The sequence below is a fragment of the Zootoca vivipara genome, chromosome 4 (assembly GCF_963506605.1).
Source record: "Zootoca vivipara chromosome 4, rZooViv1.1, whole genome shotgun sequence".
Taxonomy (NCBI): domain Eukaryota; kingdom Metazoa; phylum Chordata; class Lepidosauria; order Squamata; family Lacertidae; genus Zootoca; species Zootoca vivipara.
This window is the reverse complement of record NC_083279.1, coordinates 52,788,182-52,812,159: the sequence shown is the minus strand read 5'-3', so window position 1 is coordinate 52,812,159 and position 23,978 is coordinate 52,788,182. Positions and strand designations below refer to the sequence as shown.

The 23,978-nt window shown below is 42.3% G+C and overlaps 2 protein-coding genes across 2 annotated transcripts in view; one reads left to right on the top strand and one right to left on the bottom strand.

The window, feature by feature from the left end:
• Positions 1 to 225: 225 nt before the first annotated feature.
• Positions 226 to 9,411, top strand: N6AMT1 (N-6 adenine-specific DNA methyltransferase 1). Its single transcript, XM_060273624.1, has 6 exons — positions 226 to 728; positions 4,331 to 4,417; positions 5,351 to 5,441; positions 6,078 to 6,161; positions 6,665 to 6,806; positions 8,834 to 9,411. Exons 1-6 carry the CDS (start codon positions 598 to 600, stop codon positions 8,938 to 8,940), a joined length of 642 nt encoding a protein of 213 aa, XP_060129607.1. The 5' UTR covers positions 226 to 597; the 3' UTR covers positions 8,941 to 9,411.
• A 1,139-nt stretch (positions 9,412 to 10,550) lies between these two features.
• LTN1 (listerin E3 ubiquitin protein ligase 1) overlaps positions 10,551 to 23,978 on the bottom strand; it is a 34,791-nt gene continuing 21,363 nt past the window's right edge. Inside the window, exons 19-30 of the mRNA XM_035116569.2 lie at positions 23,311 to 23,453; positions 22,747 to 22,882; positions 22,274 to 22,415; positions 18,209 to 18,422; positions 17,258 to 17,495; positions 16,491 to 16,565; positions 15,448 to 15,634; positions 14,578 to 14,749; positions 14,241 to 14,461; positions 12,765 to 12,959; positions 11,763 to 11,930; positions 10,551 to 10,776 (exon numbers count right to left, since the gene is read on the bottom strand). Of these exons, the coding sequence (XP_034972460.1) occupies positions 10,714 to 10,776; positions 11,763 to 11,930; positions 12,765 to 12,959; positions 14,241 to 14,461; positions 14,578 to 14,749; positions 15,448 to 15,634; positions 16,491 to 16,565; positions 17,258 to 17,495; positions 18,209 to 18,422; positions 22,274 to 22,415; positions 22,747 to 22,882; positions 23,311 to 23,453 (1,954 nt within the window). The 3' untranslated portion in view covers positions 10,551 to 10,713. The remainder of the gene's footprint in view (positions 10,777 to 11,762; positions 11,931 to 12,764; positions 12,960 to 14,240; positions 14,462 to 14,577; positions 14,750 to 15,447; positions 15,635 to 16,490; positions 16,566 to 17,257; positions 17,496 to 18,208; positions 18,423 to 22,273; positions 22,416 to 22,746; positions 22,883 to 23,310; positions 23,454 to 23,978) is intronic.

The following is a 23,978-nucleotide window of genomic DNA, read 5'->3' as shown; positions in this document are numbered from 1 at the left end:
CCAAAGCCACGCTAAAAATCTGGATTTCTCTGCTGGTTCCCGCCTCCGAGCAGCCTTCACTAAGTTCTGCCCTGGAACGTTCACACTGAACCCGGAATTTGGGCTCAGTGCGAGTTGTTTATAAATCGGGGCAAGTTTAAATCCGGACCACATACTTCCTTCCCAGAGGGGCCCTTCCCAGCAGGCAACGCACCGGAAGTCCCTGCTCAGCGAAGCAGCCCCTCTACGTCAAGAAATCTATGCTCATCCAGCAGCCGACCGCTTTTGTGGGTCTTTCTGTGCCTCTCTTGTTGTTGTTGTTGTTGTTTAGTCGTTTAGTCGTGTCCGACTCTTCGTGACCCCATGGACCATAGCACGCCAGGCACTCCTGTCTTCCACTGCCTCCCGCAGATTGGTCAAACTCATGTTTGTAGCTTCGAGAACACTGTGCCTCTCTACAGGACTGTAAATATCTACCACCTCAGACGAAGGGATGTGTCATGATCAGTTTACATCCGGGACTTTTTTTGCGGCTGCGCAGTCTTCCCTCCGCCTAACCGGCCGTTTCTCTCATCTTAGGCGAGACGCAGTTTGTTTAACCCTTGGCGGTGGCCCACGATGATTCCCACTCCGTGGCACCGGCACGTGGGGCCGCAGGGCTCCTTCAGCGAGGTCTACGAGCCCGCCGAAGACACTTTCCTGCTGCTGGACGCTCTGGAGCGGGACGCGGAGGAGCTGAGGAGCGCCAGGTGAGGGAGCCAATGGCAGGAGGGAGGCGGGGGAAGGACGCGCGAGGCCGCTGAGCCGGCGGGGGGGGGGGTGCGCGCGCACGCAAACGGCGGCGGTGCTGGTCGTTTGCACGGCCGCCCCCAGTTCCTGCCTCGCAGCTCTGGCCTCTTTTCAAAAACTGAACTCGTTGACTTCGCGTGAATTTATATTGAAGGTGCTGCAGGTGGGTTACGTTCCGAGGACGTTTTAAGACAGCGGCGTGGACGTTTTAAAGCAGCGGCAAAAATGCAGACCACTATAGCAGATCAAAACATCAAACTGAACCCACTCAAACCTCAAATTGTGTGCATTTAAACTAAAAGTGTATATCCATGTATTTGGAGTTCTTTGAAGTCTGGAAAAAAGAAAAGAAATGTGTGTGTGTGCCTAATAATGGTAAGGAGGGTATTGAGCCCAGCTCACAATACCCATTCCTCCATCATGGCATAAGCAAAAAGCAGATTCCTTAAAAGCACTCCACACGCTTTTTTAAGATTCACTCGTAAAGTAATGTGCACACAACAAATTTGTATGGAATCACAGGCATCATCTGGGTGCATTCAGTGGCAGATGATTTTATAACTGCTTAATATTAGGGTTGGTTATTTTTAAAGATTTGTGCCCCACCCTTAGATCACACATTCTCAAGGCAACTGAAAAAAATATTTTATTTGTTTATTAAATTTCTATAGCATTCTTCATCTGAGGATCACAAGGTGGTTTGGAATATTAAAATACAAAAATGCATAACTTAGTAACAAACAAAAACAATAACTTCCCCACACAGTTTAAAAGATTTTAGGTAGTTCTCAGCTCCATCTGCTACGCAGGCTGAGACCCTACCTGCCCGCAGACTGTCGCCAGAGTGGTGCATGCTCTAGTTCAGTGGTCCTCAACCCCCGGGCTACGGACTGGTCCTGGTCCGTGGATCAATTAAATCAAAACAATCTAAATAAAATATAAACAATCAACGTCCGTCCCCCCCTCAGCGGGCCGTGGTCAAATTATCAAAGTTGACTGGTCTGCAGGGATAAAAAGGTTGGGGAGCACTGCTCTAGTTAACACTCTCTTGGATTACTGCAATGCGCTGTATGTGGGGCTACCTTTGAAGGTGAGCTGGAAACTGCAACTAATCCAGAATGCAGCAGCTAGACTGGTGACTGGGAGTGGCCGCCAAGACCACATAACACCAGTCTTGAAACACCCACATTGGCTCCCAGTACGTTTCCAAGCACAATTCAAAGTGTTGGTGCTGACCTTTTAAGCCCTAAACGGCCTCGGTCCAGTATACCTGAAGGAGCATCTCCACCCCCATCGTTCTGCCCGGACACTGAGGTCCAGTGCCGAAGGCCTTCTGGTGGTTCCCTCGCTGTGAGAAGCCACGTTACAGGGAACCAGGCAGAGGGCCTTCTCGGTAGTAGCACCCGCCCTGTGGAACGCCCTCCCACCGGATGTCAAAGAGAAAAACACCTACCAGACTTTTTGAATGCACCCTTGTTTAGGGAAGCTTTTAATGTTTAATAGATTATTGTATTTTAATATTCTGTTGGAAGCTGCCCAGAGTGGCTGGGGAAACCCAGCCAGATGGGTGGAGTATAAATAATAATAATAATAATAATAATAATAATAATAATAATAATAATAGTTAAATTAGCCAAAGGCTTGGCAGAAGATGAATGTTTTTGCCTGGTGCCTAAAGATATGTAATGAAGGTGCCAGAGGAGCCTCTCTGGGGACAGCATTCCATAAGCAGGGAGCTATTGCAGAAAAGGCTCGTTCTCGTATTGCCACCCTCTGGACCTCTCGTGGAGGAAGAAGGGCCTCAGATGATTATTGCAGGTTCTGGGGAGGATTCATAATGGGGAAATGTGGTCCTTGAGGTATTGTGATCCTGAGCCATTTAAGGCTTTATAGGTCAAAACCAGCACTTTGAATTGGGCCTGGAAACTAGTGGACTCAGGCCAGAATTGGTGTCATATGCTCAAACCCAACATTCAAAACTCCCATTGTTCTAGGCACGTTTTGCAACAAGAAATTTCATTTGCACCAGTAGTTTCTGAGCTCTGGGCACAGTACTGCGCCTAAGATTTCAGATTAAAACTGCAGAGTGGAAGGAAAGGAAGACCTTTTTCTGCCTCCCCACTTCCAGTCACTCTCCGAAGACTGGAGAAGAGACCTTAAGAATATTAGGGGGGTGGGCAGGGGAAGCATGGCTTTGGTGTTTCCCCCAGTCTTCAGAAGAGGACTAGACCATAAATGAATATAAGATTTTATCTGCAGTTCATTCATTTTCAGCTTTGTATTCTTGTTATAAAGTGTGCCTAGACATTCCGTTGTTGTGCCCATAACCTAAGTTTAAGGTGCCATTTAGTTCCTAACTGACATATCTCAGTTTCTAGCACTGCTCAAACTGTTTTGCCCTCATGAGCAACCTGGCCGCTGAATTCTGCACCAACTGAAGTTTCCAAACACTCCAGAGGCAACCCCACATATAACCCATTGCAGTAATCTAAACTAGAAGTTACCAGAGGATAGATGATAGAAGTTAGGCTATCTGTGTCCAGATAGGGGTGCAGCTGGGTCACCAGAGGATAGATGATAGAAGTTAGGCTATCTGTGTCCAGATAGGGGTGCAGCTGGGTCACCAGCTGAAGCTGATCGAAGGCACTCTATGCCACCAAGGACCCCTGAGCCTCAAGAGCGTTGCTGCTGTTTCACGGAGCTTTGAAAGTAGAATTTCCTGATGACTTGTGCTCCATGGATCAGATGTGTCTGTCTCTCACACTGCCGCTTCTAATGGTACTCAAAAACATACCACCTTACTTGATTTCCTTGTAGGGCCTTGCCAGAGCTGGTTATGTCATACTCTATAGTGTTTTCTTCCAATGTAATGGCTTTAGTTGCAGCAAGGATTGTGAACAGTTTCTGCTGAAAGGAGTTCAACCAGCCTTGTGGCAAGATGTTTCTCAGTAGTAGTACTTGAGATTCCCATTTTAAAGTAGTGTTGCCAAGGGGTGAATCTGAAACCTTATATACACAAGATATGCTCTGTTAGAACTATGGCTGTAGTCCAGCTTGATATCTAGGATACACTTGTCCTATAGTTATGACAGTTAACTGTGCTTAAGTGTTTCTAGAGCAAGCATTCATCTGCAGGATGACCCACTGGTTTGGAGGCAAAAGTAGAATACGTACTGGCATTTACAGATGGAAAATATATAAAGAACTTAGGCTTACAGTTTGTTTTGAAAGGCCATCATTAGACTGGATAAGTGCATTTCAAATAGGATTTACTAGTTTAAAAAATCAGAAGTTGAAAACTACATGGAAAATGAATTCAATCTCTTTAAATATCAAGCTTATTAATTTATAAAAATAGAACTTAAGCTTCTTAGTGGGTATAGTAATTCCATTTAAAGTAAAGCTCACAGTGGATAATATTAATCTCAATTTTTTTCTGCAGAAAAATACATTGTATCTATTCAGATATTTTTAAGATATGTAGTCACTGTCTGAATAGTTTGTAGCGGCACAGCCCTCTTTAATCTCATTGCATCCTTATTTTTATGTCTAAAACGTTTAGCATTGAGATCTGCCTTGAAGTAGGATCTGGATCTGGAGTAGTTTCAACATTTTTGGCTTCAATTGCTGGACCCAAAGCGTTATACTTGTAAGTATTTATACGTTATTTTAAATTGTATTGTAGGATAAGTAAAGGCAGGGTGCATATGATTCTAAAATAAGTTAAAAGATATACAGAATTAGATAAAATTATAATAAAAGAATTTCAAATTACGTATAGCAAACCATTATGTCTCTTGTATGACAGCATGGAAGTTAGAAATTTTGCCATTTGTAAAGTTACAAACGGATTTGTGTCTTGCAATAAAAAAGCAAGATGCGAATCTGCCAGGTACCCAGGAAATTTTTGAATTAATGGGAGCAATAAGTTATTCTGGACAGCACAATATAAAGGACATGTAAACACTTTGTGCTGTAGGGTTTCAATCGAACAATTATCACAGGAACATAAAACCAAGATTTGGCCCTTAGAAAATCTATGAAAGAGGACGTTTGAGGGGAAAACATTAAAACGTGCTTTAGTAAAAGCAAAATGATGAATGGCAATAGGAAGAGATGATAAGTAATCTGACACATGAGATGAAGGAGTAACACCCAAGTGTCACGGAGAACATGTCCCCCCCCCCCCAAGCATATGATTGCGTTGAATCTCTATATCGTTTTTATTATTATTTTTTGCTGTGGTAAGATCGTAATTCAAAATTTCTAAAGGCAAGATTCCAAAAAGCAAAAGTTTGGCGTGAATCTTACTAGCCCAAGGACTAGTAAATAAAAGTGGTTAATAAACGTTACCACTATTCTCTCTTTCAAAGCTTAAGTGGCGCAAAATCTCTGCAGTCAGAGCGGATAGGGATATCTTATTGTTGCCAACTACAAGAGAATACTCTTAGAAGGAACTGCAACCTGTGGGTATTTATTTGTATCCATTGTGACAGTTCTAAATGATATTTAATGTCCAGTTATTTTGGTTTATTAAAAATTACTTGTTTTAATTGAAATATGGCTCATTTGCTGCTTATAGGTGTACCGATATCAACCCTCTGGCAGGTCTGTGCACTGTGGAAACAGCCATACATAATAATGTTGACATTCAGCCCATAATTACCGATCTGGTGAGATTCAAATTATAACTCATCCTTTTGATAGGTAATACTGCATACTTTCATAATACCAAACACTTCACTGTGATGTGCTAATATAGCACTATGAGTTCATATTGTTCAGTGAATTAGCTTTTTTGAGGTGTTTATATGCTATTGTTTTTTTACTAGTGACTGTTATGTTTGTAAATTTTAATGTTACTGTTATTATTGTGAGCTACATCCATCTCAACATTGTTGCTTGAAAAGCAGAACACAAATATTAAATCAGATCAAATTCTAAAATGTTAATCCTTTTAATATAGAGGTACCCTTTTTCACTTCCTTTGGAAAATAATTGTAATTTCCAGTAATTTAGTGAGTTAATTGAAAATATCAGTTTTTTGGTTTTGACCTTTTCTTGGAGCATAAAGGCAATGAGACAGCTTTTAGACTGATAACCAGTCTTTTAATAATATGTCAGTCTTCTGTGACCTAACTGGAGGTCATGGGCTAAAGTTGAACCAAACTGGAATAGCTGTAACTCCCCCCCCCCCCAGTCCCAAATTCTTTACTAAATCGTATTGAAAGTTTTACACAAGCAGACTTGTAGAAAATTGTTGGAGGATAAAAATTGTGTTAATTTATTTCATGTCAACTTATGTTTAGGTAACAGCGTTGTTGCCACGATTGCATGGGAAAGTTGATGTACTGCTGTTTAACCCACCTTATGTAGTAACCCCTTCTTCTGAGGTATGTATGCATTTGAGAAAATAGATTATCAACCTGTTGCAGTTGGGTAGCAGTTGTTACCCACTGAATATGTTGAATTTCACTTATCTGAAAATTTCAATTCAGCTGCATTTCCTAAATCTGTTTTCATTATTAACTAGCTAATATTGTCAAGTATTTCTGTCTTCCATTATTACTACTGTTAAGAAATTTGCGCATGCATTTTTTGGATACTTGCAGCCTGGTCTTATGCCTGATCTTATCTCAGGCACCCTCGTGTTGAATGGAGCTCTGCATAGGTTTGCAGACTTCATATCCCGATGATTCTTCAGTAATCATAGACAGTAAGGCCATCTTGCTTAAACAAAATTGGTTAAAAAGCTGAACAAGTATGTGTGACTTAGATAATTGATTGAATTCAAATGTGTTTGACTTCAGTCATTGCAAAGGTCATCTTGTTTTTATTTTGTCTAAAATGCTGCATGGTATGTCAAAGAGCAATTTTCCTATTTCATTTATTCTAGATTCACAGTCATGGAATAGAGGCAGCATGGGCTGGAGGTAAAAATGGCAGAGAAGTTATGGACAGGCTCCTTCCACTGGTGTCAGACTTGCTTTCAGCTAAAGGATTATTTTACTTAGTTACAATTAAAGAAAATGATCCAGGTTAGCAATACTTATGTTCTTTCCCCCCTCTTAAACTTAAGGAGTTTACACTGAAACACTTGGCATTTTTCCTAAAAACAGTTTAGGCTAGTCTTTACTTTATACGTTAAATCTTTTTGGAGAGGCATGCTTTAGAATAATTTTGTAATCCATTTGAATGAGTATCGGAGACAATTTTATGCCAAACTGGATTCAGCCACTCCTGATACTTTATATGAGCTGCATACATCTTGAGTAGTCTGTCTAGTATTTAGCTACTGCTAGTGAAAACCCTTGTGGAAAACACAGAATCCCCCTTCATACCTTATTCACATGAATGAATTCCATATGATGAAGGGAAAGTGGGGCCCCATCCCAGGTGTTTTGTGCTGGGCCAGCTTTGCCCCCTGATGCTTATACATTTAATGTGGATGGTTGCAAAGGTATGTCTCATGCATAGATCAACACTCAATGTGTGGATTCTGAGGCTGTCCCAGCACAGAACATTGAGGATACAGTTAGAAGGAACAGCCATGCTTCCCTTTCATCACATGGGCTTTCTTCATACAAGTAACACCTGCAGGGGGCTAGAACAGGCATAGGCAAACTCGGCCTTCCAGATGTTTTGGGACTACAACTCCCATCATCCCTAGCTAACAGTTTGGGGATGCCTGGGCTAGAATGACCATCATATTTCCTCTAATATCCATTTAGCCTCAGGATCACCTATCTGCTTGGATACTAAATGGGACCACCCAAAAAAAGGTAGACACTTCTACATATTAAGGAGGGGGCTCCTTTGGTATGCAGAAACATGCAAGAACAAACTAAAAATATTAAATCTCTAACATGTCTAAAAGAATGTTGAGGGCAACAGTGGGGGAAGGAAAGAAAAAAACCTGCTTGGGGCTTTAACATAGCAAGGAGGACCTGTGGTTTTTCAGATGTTGTTAAGTCTTCCAGCTCCCATAATTCGTGACCATTGACTATCCTACCTGGGACTGTTGGAGACCAAGAACAACTGGAATGCCACATGCCTCCTCTGACATGCCTCCCCTGCAGTAGGTATTCTGGAGGATTAGGGTCACCAGAGGGACCCAAAAAGGTTACACTTCCCTTTTTGCACTTTACCAAGATTTTTCAGGAAGAGAAATAAAAAGGTCACGCAGACTCTTTCCCATTCTTCAAAAACATTCCTTGCTTCCATCAATGCATAGGACACTTGAGTTTAGGGATAGCTAGCCCCCAACCTAAATCCTTTAACACCGTATAGTAAAGTCGACACAAGGTGACAGGAAGATAGGGAAGAAAAAAGGGCCATACCAGTTCCATTTCTGGTTCCAAAAAGTCACCCACCCCACTCTGAGCTCCAGATTCATCTGTTCCACTCTGAGCTCCAAACAGATTCATCTGCTTCAAGCTGTAGCTGTAAACAGCAATACTTCTGTAAGGGGCTGCAACACTTCCTTGTGACTCGACACGTGCCTATTGCTGCTTAGTCATGTAATCAAAGCTTGCTGTAGAATGGGTTAGTGATCCATTCTTGCCCAGAGTTTCTACATCTGTTTACAGTTGGCATACAGGGGAGTCAGAGGCTGCTAGAATTGAATGTTAAGTAAATGTGAATCATGGAGTAGCAAAGGAAGAGATTTTTTGGTTGAGAGCCAAACAGGCTAGGCTGTGAATAATTATTATTCTTTTTTTAATAGCCAAGTGTGTAGCTCTTAAAATGAGAGAAACTTGGAAATGATAGATAAGTGATCCTTACACTGGTCAGGAATAAGGAGTAAAGAACCTTGCTTAGTTTTCTTCTATATCTGTTCTCACGACAGTGCTGGTAATTAGTATCAGCTTTCTACAGGTTTTTCTTTTTGCCAGTAGACAGGAAATCTAGCTGGGTGTATTGTGTTTGTGTATGGTTTATTTATTTTTTTGCAAAATTAATGCTGAAAGAAATTTGAAGATAATTTTGGCTGATAGTTGTTTAAGAAGGCTAGGACTCATCTGTTGCTTTAAACTGAGCTGTGATTTCTCATTTGTAATTGCAGATGAAATTATCGAAATATTGAGGAAATGTGGCTTAAAAGGCACCAGAGTACTTTCCAGACAAGCAGGAAGAGAAAAGCTCTCAGTACTTAAATTTTGCAAGTCCTGAAGACTACATGTTAAACAAAAACTCCTCTGGAATAAAGGGTTTCAAACTGACCCACTGAGAGCTATAGTCAGGTGGTCTCCAAAAGGTTGCACAAAAGACAATAATACTTGATCCTGTATTATAATGTTTCTTACAATGAAGACAGAAGTTCTTTTGATCAGGACTGAATTTCTTGAACAGAAATGTTGGAGGGTATAGTGTTCGTGGTCCACAGTCCATGTACGCCATGGAAGGCGAGGGGGCTCCACGTCCTCTTTTTTTGCTCTTCAAAATATGGCACCCCTAGTATGCACAGCATTGCACTGGTGGTGTTCTGGAAATGGAATTAACCAAAGCACACAAGCTGAGGCTTTACATACCATCAGTTTTTGTCCGAGATGTCAGAATACCTTGCTTTAATATATATATACTAGTGTCTTCAGCCCGTTAAATAAACGGGCGCTAGAATGCATGCCGGCTCCTCGATCCGGTGCTCCGCGCAGCGCTGATCAGCGCCGACCCAGCAGGCCGCCAGATCAAGGAAGCGGCCTGCCGGGTCGGCACCCAGCAGCGCTGCACGAAGCACCGGGGGACTGGCGGCGGGGAAGGCAGGCGCTTGCTCTATTGCCTGCCTGCATTCCCCACTGCCTGTCACACGAAGATCGGCGGGCGCCGCTTGCCGGGGTTTGTCAACCCCGGCAAACAGCGCCCGCCGATCTTCGGCTGTCCCCCGATGCGCTACGGCTCGGGGAAGCAGGCAGGGAGACGCAACAGCCCGCAGCTTCCCGGGCTGTTGCGTCTCCCTGCCTGCTTCCCCAAACTAAAGCGCGCGGGGGACAGAGCCGAATTGCGGCGCGGGGGGGTGCTTTTCGCCGTTTTCCTTCCCCGAGCTAAGGGGGAGGCAAACGGCAAAAAGCCCCCGCCACGCCGCAATTCGGCTCCGGGACTGGCTTGGCGGTGGCGGGAAGAAGGGGAGGAATTCCTCCCCTTCTTCCCGCCACCGCCAAGCCAGTCCGCAGTGGGGGCTTTTCGCCGTTTGCCTTCCCCCCAGGGGGAGGCAAACGGCGAAAAAAACCGCCGCGCCATACTTTGGCTCGGAGACTGGCTTGGCGGCGGCGGGAAGAAGGGGAGGAATTCCTCCTCTTCTTCCCGCCGCCGCCAAGCCAGTCCCCGAGCCGAAGTGCAGCGCGGCGGGTGCTTTTCGCCGTTTGCCTCCCCCTTCACTCCGGGAAGTCAAACAGCGAAAAGCCCCCACCGTGCCGCACTTCAGCTTGGGGACTGGCTTGGCGGCGGTGGGAAAAAGAGGAGGAATTCCTCCTCTTCTTCCCGCCGCCGCCAAGCCAAAGCCGGCTTCCCTCAGCGCCCGCTGCCGCTTCGGCCGAGGAAGCGCCATCCCATGCCGGAGGTGCGCGGCAAGGCTGCCGGGGGGAGCGCTTCTTTCCCCCGCCGCCTCGCCGCGCACCTCCAGCATGAGACTGGGCTTCGGAGCGGCGGTTGGCGGAGCGGCGGTTGGCCGTTGTCCCTCCGTCCAATCCCTGTGTCTCTGGGGTACATGCGCAGTACCCCAGGGACACACGGGACAACTGGACGCAGGGACAACTTGGACATTATTATATAGGATAGCAATAATAAATAATTATTAATATAAAAAAACCATATACAATTTGTTTGTTACCCTGATCAAACAACTTAAGATTTTTATTTGTAAATCAAGCTAAAATTAGTGTTTCACAGCTAAATCCAACTGTGGCTGTTGATTTTCTTTGAGAAGTTCATTGAAGCAGAGAAGTCATTTCAGAAGAAGGTCTCCCGACAAAGCGGACAGGTGGACTTGTTACTAGATGTAAACCATTTGTACTGAAAGAATAAAAATAAGAATATTAAAAGCAGATTTGACATACATTTTATATTAAATGTAAGGTTGCTAGATGAACAAGTTTTATTTATGTCTTAAATATTGAGTAACTATCACATGTGTAACTTCTGTGAAATTAAAATGAAAGCTATTTCTGAAGCCCATTATTCAATGAGGTTTTTTGCCCATTTGGGTGCTTAAGGACTTAATTGTCCTATTCTAAGGCTTACTACCATGGGCAGATAGCTTTCCTGTATGAGCATACTACACTAAGTTTTCAAGAATGTCAGCTGCATAATTAGTTTACAATGCAGTATGGAAGTAAGTTACGTTTTCTTAAGGGAAAGACTTGCTACTCATTACAAGAGGATTTATCCTCTCAATTTTACTAAAACTCAGCTACTGTTTTGTGGATTTGACTCATAGCTGCCAAGTTCTCCCTTTTTTAAGGGAAATTCCCTTATGCTGAATAGGCTTCCTCGTGAGAAAAGGGAAAACTTGGCAGCTATGATTTGACTACTCCTAAAGCCACTGAAGCTTTTGGTTTCTTATTTGAAACTTGGTTCAGAATTTGTCTATTCCAAACTTAAAAATGGAAAGTAATGCTAGTGGTCAACAAAAGAGGTTTAAAGACAGTCTCTTTAAAGACGGCAAATCTTAAAAAATGTAGTATAAAAACTGACAACTGGGAAACACTGGCCTGCGAGCGGTCCAGTTGGAGAACAGCCTTTATCAAAGATGTCATGGGCTTTGAAGACACTCGATCTCAGGACGCAATGGAGAAACGTGCTAAGAGGAAGGCACGCTTGGCAAATCCACACCGTGATCAACTCCGCCTAGAAACCAATGTCCCCACTGTGGAAGGACGTGGATCCAGAATTGGCCTCCACAGTCACTTACAGACCCATTGTTAAAACCGTGTTTATGGAAGACAATCTTACTCGGCTACGAGTGATCGCCAAAGAAGAAGAAGATTCCAGGTACTTACCAGACAGGCTGAATGGAACTTTTTCTTGCATGTTCTGCAAGCTTTTTTAGGAAGAGAGTAGTTAGATCCATGTATGACTGAGAAACAGATCATACAGTCTTCGACACCCTCAAAGCGTTTATCCACATTGTTTTTCCATAATGCTAAGCCTTCCATTATACTTCCGTTCTAAAAGAAAATAAGTCGTCTCAGGAATCAATAATGCATTATTTCAAGTTTGTCCTTTGAGTATTTCACTTCTCATACTAGTTCACAGTCCTTTCAACTATTTTACAAGGAAGTTTTACCATATCGTGAAAGTTTTTTTTAAAGCATAGCGTCCCACCATTAATGCTGTCTACTACAAAATACAGTGGTACCTCGACTTACAAAGACAATCTGTTCCGCAGCGCTCTTCGTAAGTCAAGGTCTTCGGTTGTCAAAGCGCAATTTTGCACTTCTACGCAGACACAGAACACGCACGCGGTAAAAAGACTTCCGGGTTTGCCGACTTCGGAAGTCGAGTCATTCGGATGTCGAGGTACCACTGTAAAGTACTCCACTGTATCTGGTGACCATTTAGTTCTGTTGCTATAGTTTTAGCAAGAGTTGTTTTCCATAGATCAGAATCTGCCAAGCATACATTTTACTTAATAGCTATACTACACAACTCACTCTCTTCTAAAAAAAAGAACAGGAATTTTGACTGAAGCACCTGCCATTTTAATAGCAAGGGCTATTTGGTAGTGCAGATCTGACTGGATCCATGCTTGGAAAGTACTTCTCTCTCCCTGCTCAGTTAGGGACTGGACTTGCGAGTGCAAATTCAGGAGAAGGCAATTTCGGCACCCATGCAGATAGCATTCAGACTGCAGGTTATATTGAGCTAGACAGAATGGAGCTGTCCAATGGTGAGAAGCTGCCATGCTATTCTGCACCCACCTGCTGTTCAGAGCAGACCTAACCTGTGGATAAATACATGGCAAGGACTGAACCATCATGCTACTTTTAAGTAACACAAACCTGATGAGTGAGATATGTGCTCAACTGTAGCATCCAATTGCGCCATTGCTGCACTGCTACACCAACTCTCTTTCCACTCTCAACAGTTATGGAACCCAGGGGGTAATTTGGAGGAAGCTGTATTATCAGTTCAATGAATATATCATCAACTGAGTAGGTAGCAATGACTTCTCGCGTAGCAGATCGAGCTTTTACCTATGGAAAAACAAATCCATAGCAGGCAGAATACTTGTCAAAAAGGCATATAGCAGATAATTTGGAATGCACCTCAAATATATACATTTGTAAAGTTTACTTGCAATACACTTCTATTCCTCCCCCCACTGAAATATGCGCAACATTTTTAACTAGCCAGAACAGAGACACTGAAAATGGCTGTTTATAGAAGAGATCTGCCCCGGAAACGACAGGACAGTATCTGCAACATTTATGAGCACAAATATATTTGATCTTTTTTTCTATATAATAAGCAGAAGCAATCCTGGAATAGTCCTGTGTGCTACCACAAATATCATGAGGCATTTCCAAACATTAATTTGTTCAGGGATTGATATTAATGGCAGTATCTGCAGGGACCCAGGTGGCGCTGTGGTTAAACCACTGAGCCTAGGGCTTGCTGATCAGAAGGTCGGCGGTTCGAATCCCTGTGGCGGGGTGAGCTCCTGTTGCTTGGTCCCAGCTCCTGCCAACCTAGCAGTTAGAAAGCACGTCAAAATGCAAGTAGATAAATAGGAACCGCTACAGCGGGAAGGTAAACGGCGTTTCCATGTGCTGCTCTGGTTTGCCAGAAGCGGCTTTGTCATGCTGGCCACATGACCTGGAAGCTATACGCCGGCTCCCTCGGCCAATAATGCGAGATGAGCACCGCAACCCCAGAGTCGGCCACGACTGGACCTAATGGTCAGGGGTCCCTTTACCTTTAATCTCATACAATCTCTAAATACTTTATAGCAGGGGTGGGCAGCTCCCAAGAGACTGTGATCTACTCACAAAGTTAAAGACTGACAGTGATCTACCCCCCTTTTGGGGATTCAGGTCAAAGTTTTTGAGCTTTTTTTAAGGTAATAAAGCCCTGTTATGTGGGGTTCAGGTCAAATTGTTGAACTTTTAGGGAGGAGGGAAGGCCCATTTTTAGGGGGTGAAGGGCCAAAATGTTGAGCTTTTAAAGGGGAGCCAGAGTTGTTCAGCTTCTTTGGGGGGAGCCACTGATCTACCAGTGATCTACCACAGATGTCCAGTGATCTACCGGTAGATCACGATCTACCTGTTGGATGTGCCTGCTTTATAGAATCATACATAGACTGCAGATGATCAGAACCCTAATTCAGAGCACTATATATGCACAAACCTGTTTTCCAGAAACAACATTAGATAAAAGTGTGTGCTTCTGATTGAACACTCGATGGTAATTTACTTTCTACAGTATCAGACCTGTCAAAGAATGAAATAAATTTATGTAGATAAGATCATACTAACCATCATTCCATTAAACAACTGTGTACTGGTCTGCACTGAAGATATTTCTTGTAAAGAAAGTACACTGCTGACATATTTGCTTGTAAATTTATCTACAGTGTTGAAGACTCGTTTCTCGCAGCTATTCCACCAAAGACGAACCATGGCTGGCAAATCTTTTAATGTCATACAGTAAACAGAACATGCCAAATGCGGGATGTGGGAAGACAGCAATGAGGTGTCTGGATAACAAATGGGGGAAGTGGTTTGTAAATAAGAACAGTTCAATATCTCCACAGTTGTTTCATACAATGAAAGAAATTCAATGTCAATGAAAGCTAAAACTATTTGGACTGACCTTTGATGTCTAAGTCAAGCTCTTCCGTAAAGTACGTTTTTACATCCTTACTTGGGAGTTCAGCTGTTGATCCTGGAAAGGCTGGGTTTTCTGGCATAAGCCTGAACAGGTGATACAATAGTTTATTCAAACTCTTAGTTCTTCGGAGGTATTGTGAATAAAGAGCTCGCAGCTGGTGGTGAAACCATATAAAAATTATTCCCAATAAAATCTGTTCTCAGAAGCATTAAACTGAAGGAATGTATACAATGAGAGTAATGAAAAGGCTTAGTGGGATTCACAGCAGATTAGACAAGACTGTTTTTATATAAAGCCTTAATACACACTTGCAAGGAAATTAATGGTAATGCAGTTCAAACAATTTTTAAAAAATAGGATACAACATCACAAATACGTATTTCTATGGAGCAATTTAGCAACGTACTCATGTTGCTAAGATTGCCTTGGGTTTCAAGTTGCCAGGTATGAAACATACCCTATGCGCTTCCAAGTCTTTCCTTCTCGCAGCCAGATGCTACAAGACAATATCATTTATCCAAACTGGCATGAGAACGACCATAACCCTTGTTCATATATATGAAAGTACTTTTTCCTCACTGGCAAAAATGACTTGGGAATACTGGTAAAATGGATAGTGGGACACCATATGGCTGCTATTTTGAAGCTCCCAAGTTCTGGGCAAAAGGATTTGAAATGTTTTCATTTGTACCAATGATGGTTTTCAAGCAAAAGGCTTGATTATTTCCTACTGCTGTGGATTAGGAATAACTGGACACAACTGAATTCATTTGTCAGTAGAAGGATGTGGAGAAGTACATGGGTATATGTGTGTCACAGGGTGAGGAGATAAAGATAAAACCTTTTATTCACCTGAGAAGATGCTGCCTTGAAGAAAGTTAGTATTAATTTCCAGGTGAGGAGGTATCCTAAAACAAGGCAAAACTCATCACTTAGTGGTTGAATAACTGCAAACTCTCCAACCGGAATGCCTTCTAGGATGTTTTCCAGTAACTCCTCCTGAGTGGCAAGCACAGTCATAAGAGCTGCTGGTGGGGACCTAAAGTAAGGGCAGGAAAGGTGATAATTTTTACACTCAGACCAGTTTCCATTGTACCAAGCATGTAAGCACATTAAACAATGCCATGTTATCTCAAGCACCTCAATGGAGGACTTTTTCTCCAGGAGAATTTCATTTCATTTTCGTTTCCTTGATGTCAACACCTAGAATGTGCTACCAAAAGGCGACAAAGAACTTCTTCCAGGTCTAAATATATGACTTGGAACTTAAACCAGCCCTACTGAATAAGCCCAGAGCAAGGAGCAAAAAGATCTATACAGACATCAAACAATTGGCTACTCCCAAGGCAGAATCACTGCTTAAAATTGTGAATGTGTTACCCAGTTTAAAGGCTAGTTTGCCCTACTTGGAACGCCATAATACTACCCACCCAGGATTGGAGGCCTGTGAGTCCTGAACACAGAGGTTCAATGGCAGGAGACAGTTATCGCCCTCAGATAGTGTTTGTAGGCTTCCCATAGGCATCTTGTTGGCCATTATGAGAGGTGGGATGCTGGACCAGATGAGACTATGGTCTGATCCAACAAGGTTCTTATGCCCCTAAATGTGAAGACATCAGGAAGAAGAGAACACACAGAGAACATTTCTACTCTTTCCCAGTTCTTTGGGGGGTGTACCTTCTGCAACTATGTGACAGCTCCTGAGGGGTGTGTGTGTGTGTGTGTGTGTGTGTGTGTGTGTGTGTGTGTGTACATACACAAACACAATACTGAAGGATCACAGGTGCATCTTCCCACTTAAGCCTTGAAAGTCCAAGTCTGGCAAGTGGTTGAAACATTTTAACGTTCTACTATGATAGTTGCTTTGTTCATTATATAAATAAAATGAAACGTACAATGATAGCTCCTCCTCTTCATCACCATAGGATTTGAGATCCTCGTCGTCAAATTTAGGCAAGTCAGACATTAACCTGGGATTTAGAAAAATTAAAAAAAAACAAAGTGATTTTATCCATATTTTTAAGGCCCAGCATTATCTGTTCTGAAAAGGATTTAAATATTGGATATTACTAGCAAGTAAGCACACCATTATGTATTGGAAACATCCTTTTACAGAGGTGCTACAAAGAAATAGCTTGCATCATTACCCTCATCCTCAATATTAACCCTTATTCTATTTAGTGCCTGACAAAATAAATATAAGGGACACAATAGTTCAAAACTGGAGAAGATGGAAGAGCAGGGGGGTGAAAGAGACTCTCCATTCATCCCTTTGCTCTCCCTCATCCTCTATGCCCCCTTGGTAAGTCTCTTTATTTAGAATCAGTAATCTAGCAGATGCTCACAGGACAATAGTGGTCACCAATTCCTCTGAGAGGAGGCCAATACCATTTAGTGTAGGAGCTCCTGGTGGATTTGATGTGGAAACAGTAGTCAATCAGTGTGCCTTTCATCTTCAAGGCAGACCTAGAAATCAAGAAGCCCTACATAGGCTCCGGGTTGGAAAGACTGAACCTTTCAAACTAATGTGATCACCTTGAACTAAGCCCAGTAATGAACTGGCAATTGGTTATGTTACGGTAGTATGTTCCCTGGTCTATTTCTAAATACATATTCTATGCTATAACAAGATCAAAGTGTATGTGTGGAGGGGATAACTTACTTATTTAATATGTGGTAGACTGTGATTTGAACAGGTCTAGCTCTGAAGAGCAGCATTGGAGAAAAAGTATTTAACAAGGTTTGTAGTTTATCAGGGAGATTTGTCTTCTGGCCAGCAACAAATTTGGCAGGAAGTTTGTGGTTCAATAGCTGATCCTTTGAAATGTACATTAAAGCTTTCCCCAAAGATTTCAACATGAAATTCTGAAATGATGTTTCCATTGCATCTTTTTCTTTTCCTGTTCAGGCAAGAGAATTCACAATTTTAATTCATCTTAGCAAGTTTACATTATAGAATTATTAGTTCTCCTCCTGGAAAACTATTTAAAAATGTAACATACAAATGTGATATTGTACTCCAAAGGACTCCTCTGATTTACTGACAACTCATCTTGATTTGCACGCATAAAGCTTATGTAGTACAGTAGTTAGACTACATTTGGTCTTAACTGAGCATTCATCCTGATTTCCTTGTTAACATCTTTCCATTAATAATTTGTTCATCCCATACTGTTCAGTATTTTTCCCATTCAATTTCCTAACCACAAAAAAATCCATTAAAAATTTGATTCCTCGTGATAGAATGTTTTAATCTACTTTAACTGTGTAAACCTAAATTTCAAGTATGCCCTTGAATCCCTCCAGAAAAACAGTGACAGTCTGGAAGCACCCAGCACACTAAATTTACATACTTTCCTGAATGGATTGCAAAAAGTGAAGTATTTCCAGAGCACTGCTGAAAGTCTCATTATTATTTTTATCAATGAGCTTAACAGCCTAACCAGGTAAATAGACCACCACAGTATACAAACAGAACAGTGTTGGACACTGAAAGGCCCTGTATTTCTAAGACTGTTAGATAAAACTGCAATCTTAAGATGCAGTAAAGCAGAGTGTCCAAAATATTAGTCAGTTACTTTTCCATAGTATACTTATCATTTGCCAGACTTACTTGTAATTTTTACCAGCAAAGATAAAAGTAAACTATGAATGCCTTCAGAAAAGAATTCCTGCCATTCAGCCATGAGGTTTGGTGGAAGTTTTTCATTGATTTCAGGAGTTGCTGCCTGGAAAAAAGCACTCGAGGCAGCACTCAAGTCGCAGCTGACACAGGCAAACACTTGCACAAGGGCAACAGGAAAGACTGCCTGGCTGTCACTTGTTGTCTGGAAAAGAAAGAAGAACACTAACTTGGGCTCTATTTTTCCTTTTTTTAAAAAAACAAACCTGAGGGATTTTAATAACACCCATTCAAAGAATAATTTTAATCTAAATTAATCTAAAAGTTACACATTTTCTTAAATAATAATAATAATAATAATAATAATAATAATAATAATAATAATTTATTTATACCCCGCCCATCTGGCTGGGTTCCCCCAGCCACTCTGGGCGGCTTCCAACAAAATATTAAAATACAGAAATCCATCAAACATTAAAAGCTTCCCTAAACAGGGCTGCCTTGAGATGCCTTCTAAAGGTCTGGTAATTGTTATTCTCTTTGACCTCTGGTGGGAGGGCATTCCACAGGGTGGCTGCCACTACCGAGAAGGCCCTCTGCCTGGTTCCCCGTAGCTTTGCTTCTTGCAGTGAGGGAACCGCCAGAAGGCCCTCGGCGCTGGACCTCAGTGACCAGGCAGAACGATGGGGGTGGAGACGCTCCTCCAGGTATACAGGACCGAGGCTGTTTAGGGCTTTAAAGGTCAGCACCAACACTTTGAATTGTGCTCGGAAACGTACTGGGAGCCAATGTAGGTCTTTCAGGACCGGTGTTATGTGGTCTCGGCGGCCGCTCCCAGTCACCAGTCTAGCTGCCGCATTCTGGGTTAGTTGTAGTTTCTGGGTCACCTTCAAAGGTAGCCCCACATACAGCGCATTGCAGTAGTCCAAGCGAGAGATAACTAGAGCATGCACCACTCTGGCAAGACAGTCCGCAGGCAGGTAGGGTCTCAGCCTGCATACCAGATGGAGATGGTAGACAGCTGCCCTGGACACAGAATTGACCTGCGCCTCCATGGACAGCTGTGAGTCCAAAATGACTCCCAGGCTGCGCACCTGGTCCTTCAGGGGCACAGATACCCCATTCAGGACCAGGGAGTCCTTCACACCCTTCTATAACAAATCAAAGCAATTTCTTTTTTTCTTTTTTTTCTTTTTTTAAACATACTTTTTATTAATTTTACAGAATACAAAAAAAACAAAAAAACGGTACATACATAAACACCTTTTCCACCTCCTTCCTACCCACCCACATGGGTCCTCCCCTGCCACAGAAGTATCCCATGTATGTGAACAGTCAGAGATGTTCCATTTTATGCTTGGATTTCTGTCCTCCTCCCCCTCCCCTGACCCCAAAGCCCCCCCCTGCCACCAGGGAGCTCCAGCAAACCAGGGCAGTACGCAGGAGGCCATCCATCCAACCATCTATTGTCATACCAAAAAAAAAAAAAGAAAAATAGAAATAGGAAAAAAGAAAAAAAAGGGCAAAAAAAGAGAAAAAAACAATACAAAACAGAAAATTTTTTCTTACATTCATGATTTTAAAACCATATTTTGTGGGCTTCCCCTCCCCCCCTTCCCCGGTTTCCATCCCTTTTTTATCATCTGCAACAGTTTCTTACTTTATAGAAATACACCTTTGTATCTTATACAACTTCAAATCACTGAAAAATCAAACTCCCATTTTATCTTCCCGTGCCTAATTTTTTCTCCCTCTATAAGCCTCCATATTTTCACATTTTCCAAAATCCATTCACTTTTAAAACTATAACTATTCTCAATTTAACCTTACATCCCCGATTACCGGCTCCACCCCCCCAATCCAGCAAATTCCATAATCAGCAGACCAGTTATAAACCTGTTAATCCATCCATGTAATCACAACATCACTTTCCCTTCACCCCACCCCCTGTTTACAGTCTTTTGCCATCCAGGCCACCATACAGGGCCCCTGAATTTCTTCTCTTCTCTGCATATTTTTCCTTCTTCCCTGTGGGCGTTCTGGAGTTCCAATAATACCAATCGTGCCCCCCTCAAAAGCGGGGCATTCCATCCAACTTTTTGTAGAGTAAAGTCATCATTTTTTCCGTGGTGTGCTTCATTTTGTGTTGAATCATCACAGTCCTCATCTTCATCTTTTCCTTCCAAATCACAGTCATCATCATTGTCATTCTCACATTCATCTTTTTCAGTGTCAAAAGCTTCATCTCCTAAAAAATCATATTCTGCCATCACCATCTGAAATTTTTTCTGTAACTCTTGCCGTCGTGTCTCCTCTTGACATAACTCTATTCTTGTTTCCCACATTAAGGTCAAAACAGACCGCTGGAACTCAGGGGAACACTTTTTTGTTGACATAATTCAATCCTGCCAAGGTCAAAACTTGTCACGTGGGGTGGAATATGATCACAGTTTATTTTCTCGACTCCATTTTAACAAGCTGGCTGCATTCTTCAAGTCTTATTAACAATAAAGTTCGAACTCACATTTCACAAACATTTAAACCAGAAAAGAAATTCCACAAAGTCCAGAAATACAAAATGAAATAAAAATTGACTCATAAATCCTGATCAACTCACTGGGTTGCCTGGGCTGCCGGCTCCCGAGGAAAAGAAAGATTTTTCTCAGTCTTTACCTTTTGCTGCAGGGCAGTCATAAACCACAGTCTCTCTCCCCTTCTCACCCTGCATCAAAGGGGAGATTCTCTTTGATGCCTTTGAGGGATCCTTTGAATTGTAAATCTTCTGTTTATGGCTTCGGGTTTCTATTTACTGTCTCTTTTGTTGCCGTGGGGGGGGTGGCTTCCTCTTTTCTCCCCTCTCTCCCAGATCCAAATTGTTTTATAATCCAAATCGTGAGGTTACTTACAATCTTTTCCAATCGTTTTATTTTCGGAAGAATCCAGCGCTCTCCGCCTTCGGCTTGAAGCTTCTCCCTGCTAGAATAACGTTGCCGCTCAAAATGGCCCCCGCGACTTCTACCCTCCTCGCTCCGGAGCTCTTATTAGAGCTAACCGAAGAGTTGGGGAGTCCGGATTTGGGCTATGCCGAGCAAGTTGCCCCCGGGACGCCCTTCCCGAGGTTCTAAGGGGCGCAGCGTCGCTCTCGCTGCCCTCCCCACTCCTAGCAGGGACGGGCCGTCTCGGAGACGAGACGAGACCCCGCCGATCGGCGCTGGCGCTGAACCCGGAAGCCGTCCAAAGCAATTTCTTTAAGTATGAAAATAGGTTCCAATAGTCTTTTTTCTTTCTCTAATGATCCTGAGAACAGCAGGATCTCTCTGTTGGTGAGTATAAGACTCTTAATCTCAGGGTCATGGGTTCGAGCCCCACATTGGGCAGAAGGATTCCTCCACTGTAGGGGGTGGGACCCTCATGGTTCCTTCTTCCAACTCTATAATCCTATGATTCTATGTTCTATATTTCTTTTTTTACCCTCATTTTGACATCATTCTTGTTCCATATCTCTTTGTACAAGGTCAGGTGTAACATTTATCAGTTAAGCATATTTTAGCAAAATAAACTATCAGTTATGTTTTGTTGAACATGTTGTGGAACTGGTGCACGGGACTAGATTGAGCTCAGGTAATCTTAAATGTGTTCTGAAAATTTTGCTTCATAAAAGTTCAAAACATTTATTGTAGCCAATTCTACAGTATCACCATACAATACAGTGGTACCTCAGTTTAAGTACACATTTGGTTCCAGAAGTCTGTACTTAACCTGAAGCATACGTAACCTGAAGCGAACTTTCCCACTAAAAGTAATGGAAAGTGGATTAATCCATTCCAGACAGGTCCGCGGAGAACTTAAACTGAAAGTACTCAAACCGAAGCATACTTAAACCGAGGTATGACTGTAATATTACTTAAGTTTACATGACAGGCCGTTGCTGCTTATTTTAGATTTCTCAAAGGAAGGAGCTGCCACCCAGTGGATTCACAAAGAAAAATATCTGCATTCTCAAGACTTCATGCAGAGGCCTTAATATCATTCCCTACATTTAAGTTTGCTTCTTACCTCTAACCAGGCCAGCATGGAACACATGACAAAATCCCACTCACTCTCCAGCAAAGAGGAAGGATCATTCAGCAACAAAGAAATAAACCGGATCATCTCTATGTTCAAGCCAAGCACCTGTGGGCTTCCTTCCCGTAGATTGCTTGGGGGCAGGGAGGAAAATTACAAAAATGAAAATTAATCAGGCAATACTTTGTAAAGTATTTTTTTCAATATTTGTGAACACTGCAGAAAGCAAAGAGGGATTTCCCCTTCTCTCACACACAGGAGGAATACCTCTGCTAAGATAATGCCTATTAAGACAAAGGGAGATCCTCTAAAAAGGAAAGTATGCTTCTTGCTTCAGAAATATTGTTTACACTTACACAAATTCCAAACAGTTATTTCATTGAATTGCAGCCCTCTTATAAATATAAGCATTTCAAGTGTGCAACACAGACCAGTCATAATAAAACTGTAACAAAGCTACCCACCAGCTGAAAAGAAAGCTGTCCTCATAGTCATTTCGCCAGGATATGATGATTTTTAATATTCCAGGCATTAGATCTCCATAATCAATGCTTCCGCATTTCAAGCAGGAATTTAAAATAGCAAGATACCCAAAAGCTCCTAAAACAGAGTCAAATGCTAGATTTAAAATATCACATTAAATGTTATTGAAAACAACAAGAAAAGCAGTAAATTAGAAACAGAACAAGATGTGAACACTGGGGGTTGGATGCAAGATCAGAAAAAGATAAGTAATTCCTAACGTTCAGCTTTTAAAAGGGCATCCATATTCCATTTTCTTCAATCTGTAATAAATCAGAACTTGTCTAAAAGAAACTTAGATTTACCATTTATCTAATGGGTACACTTAATAATATGCACCTTGGAAAAAAGCACTTAATACACTGACTCGTCAAGAGCTTTATCCTCTTTCAATGAAGAGCAGAAGCAATTCTCAAAGGCAAGCAAACATCTAATTAAATTGGTGCATTAAAAATCTGACTCCTACAAGTTAATGAAACATTGGAGATAATATTTAAAGCACTGACCATCAGTACTGTAAAGTCCACTTTCATTGAAGGTCATTAGTTTAGCAGTGCACTGAATGACTAGCTCTTCCTTGTCTTCCTGAAGTAAAAATGGAGACAGATTCTGAAGTGTGTGCAAGTTGCCTTCCGTTAATGGGAAAAACCTGTCCAAGAAAATGACACATCAGCAGACAATCTGGAAATCAGTATGATGTCCACAGATAAAATGCAAAGTCCTTCAGACGGGCCATGAAACAGGAAAAGTTTTGTTGCAGAACTTTATGAAGAAATAGGATTTGCACAACCACAAACCAGGACCCGCAGAGCATTTATTTGAAACAGACAGGACTCTACACCCAAGGGAATTAAAGCATATAGGAACCGGGGGGGGGGGGTCAGGAATGCTAAAGATGTTCCATTTCTGTTTCCCGTGCTATTTAACATCTATTTGAAGTAACCAAGATGATCAGGCTAAAGCAGGCATCCCCAAACTTCGGCCCTCCAGATGTTTTGGACTACAATTCCCATCATCCCTGACCACCGGTCCTCTTAGCTACGGATCATGGGAGTTGTAGGCCAAAACATCTGGAGGGCCGCAGTTTGGGGATGCCTGGGCTAAAGTGTCTAACAGCTCTGTCACTCATCATTTACACCTACTAGGCCTAGGGAAGCTGTAGAAATAGTGAACA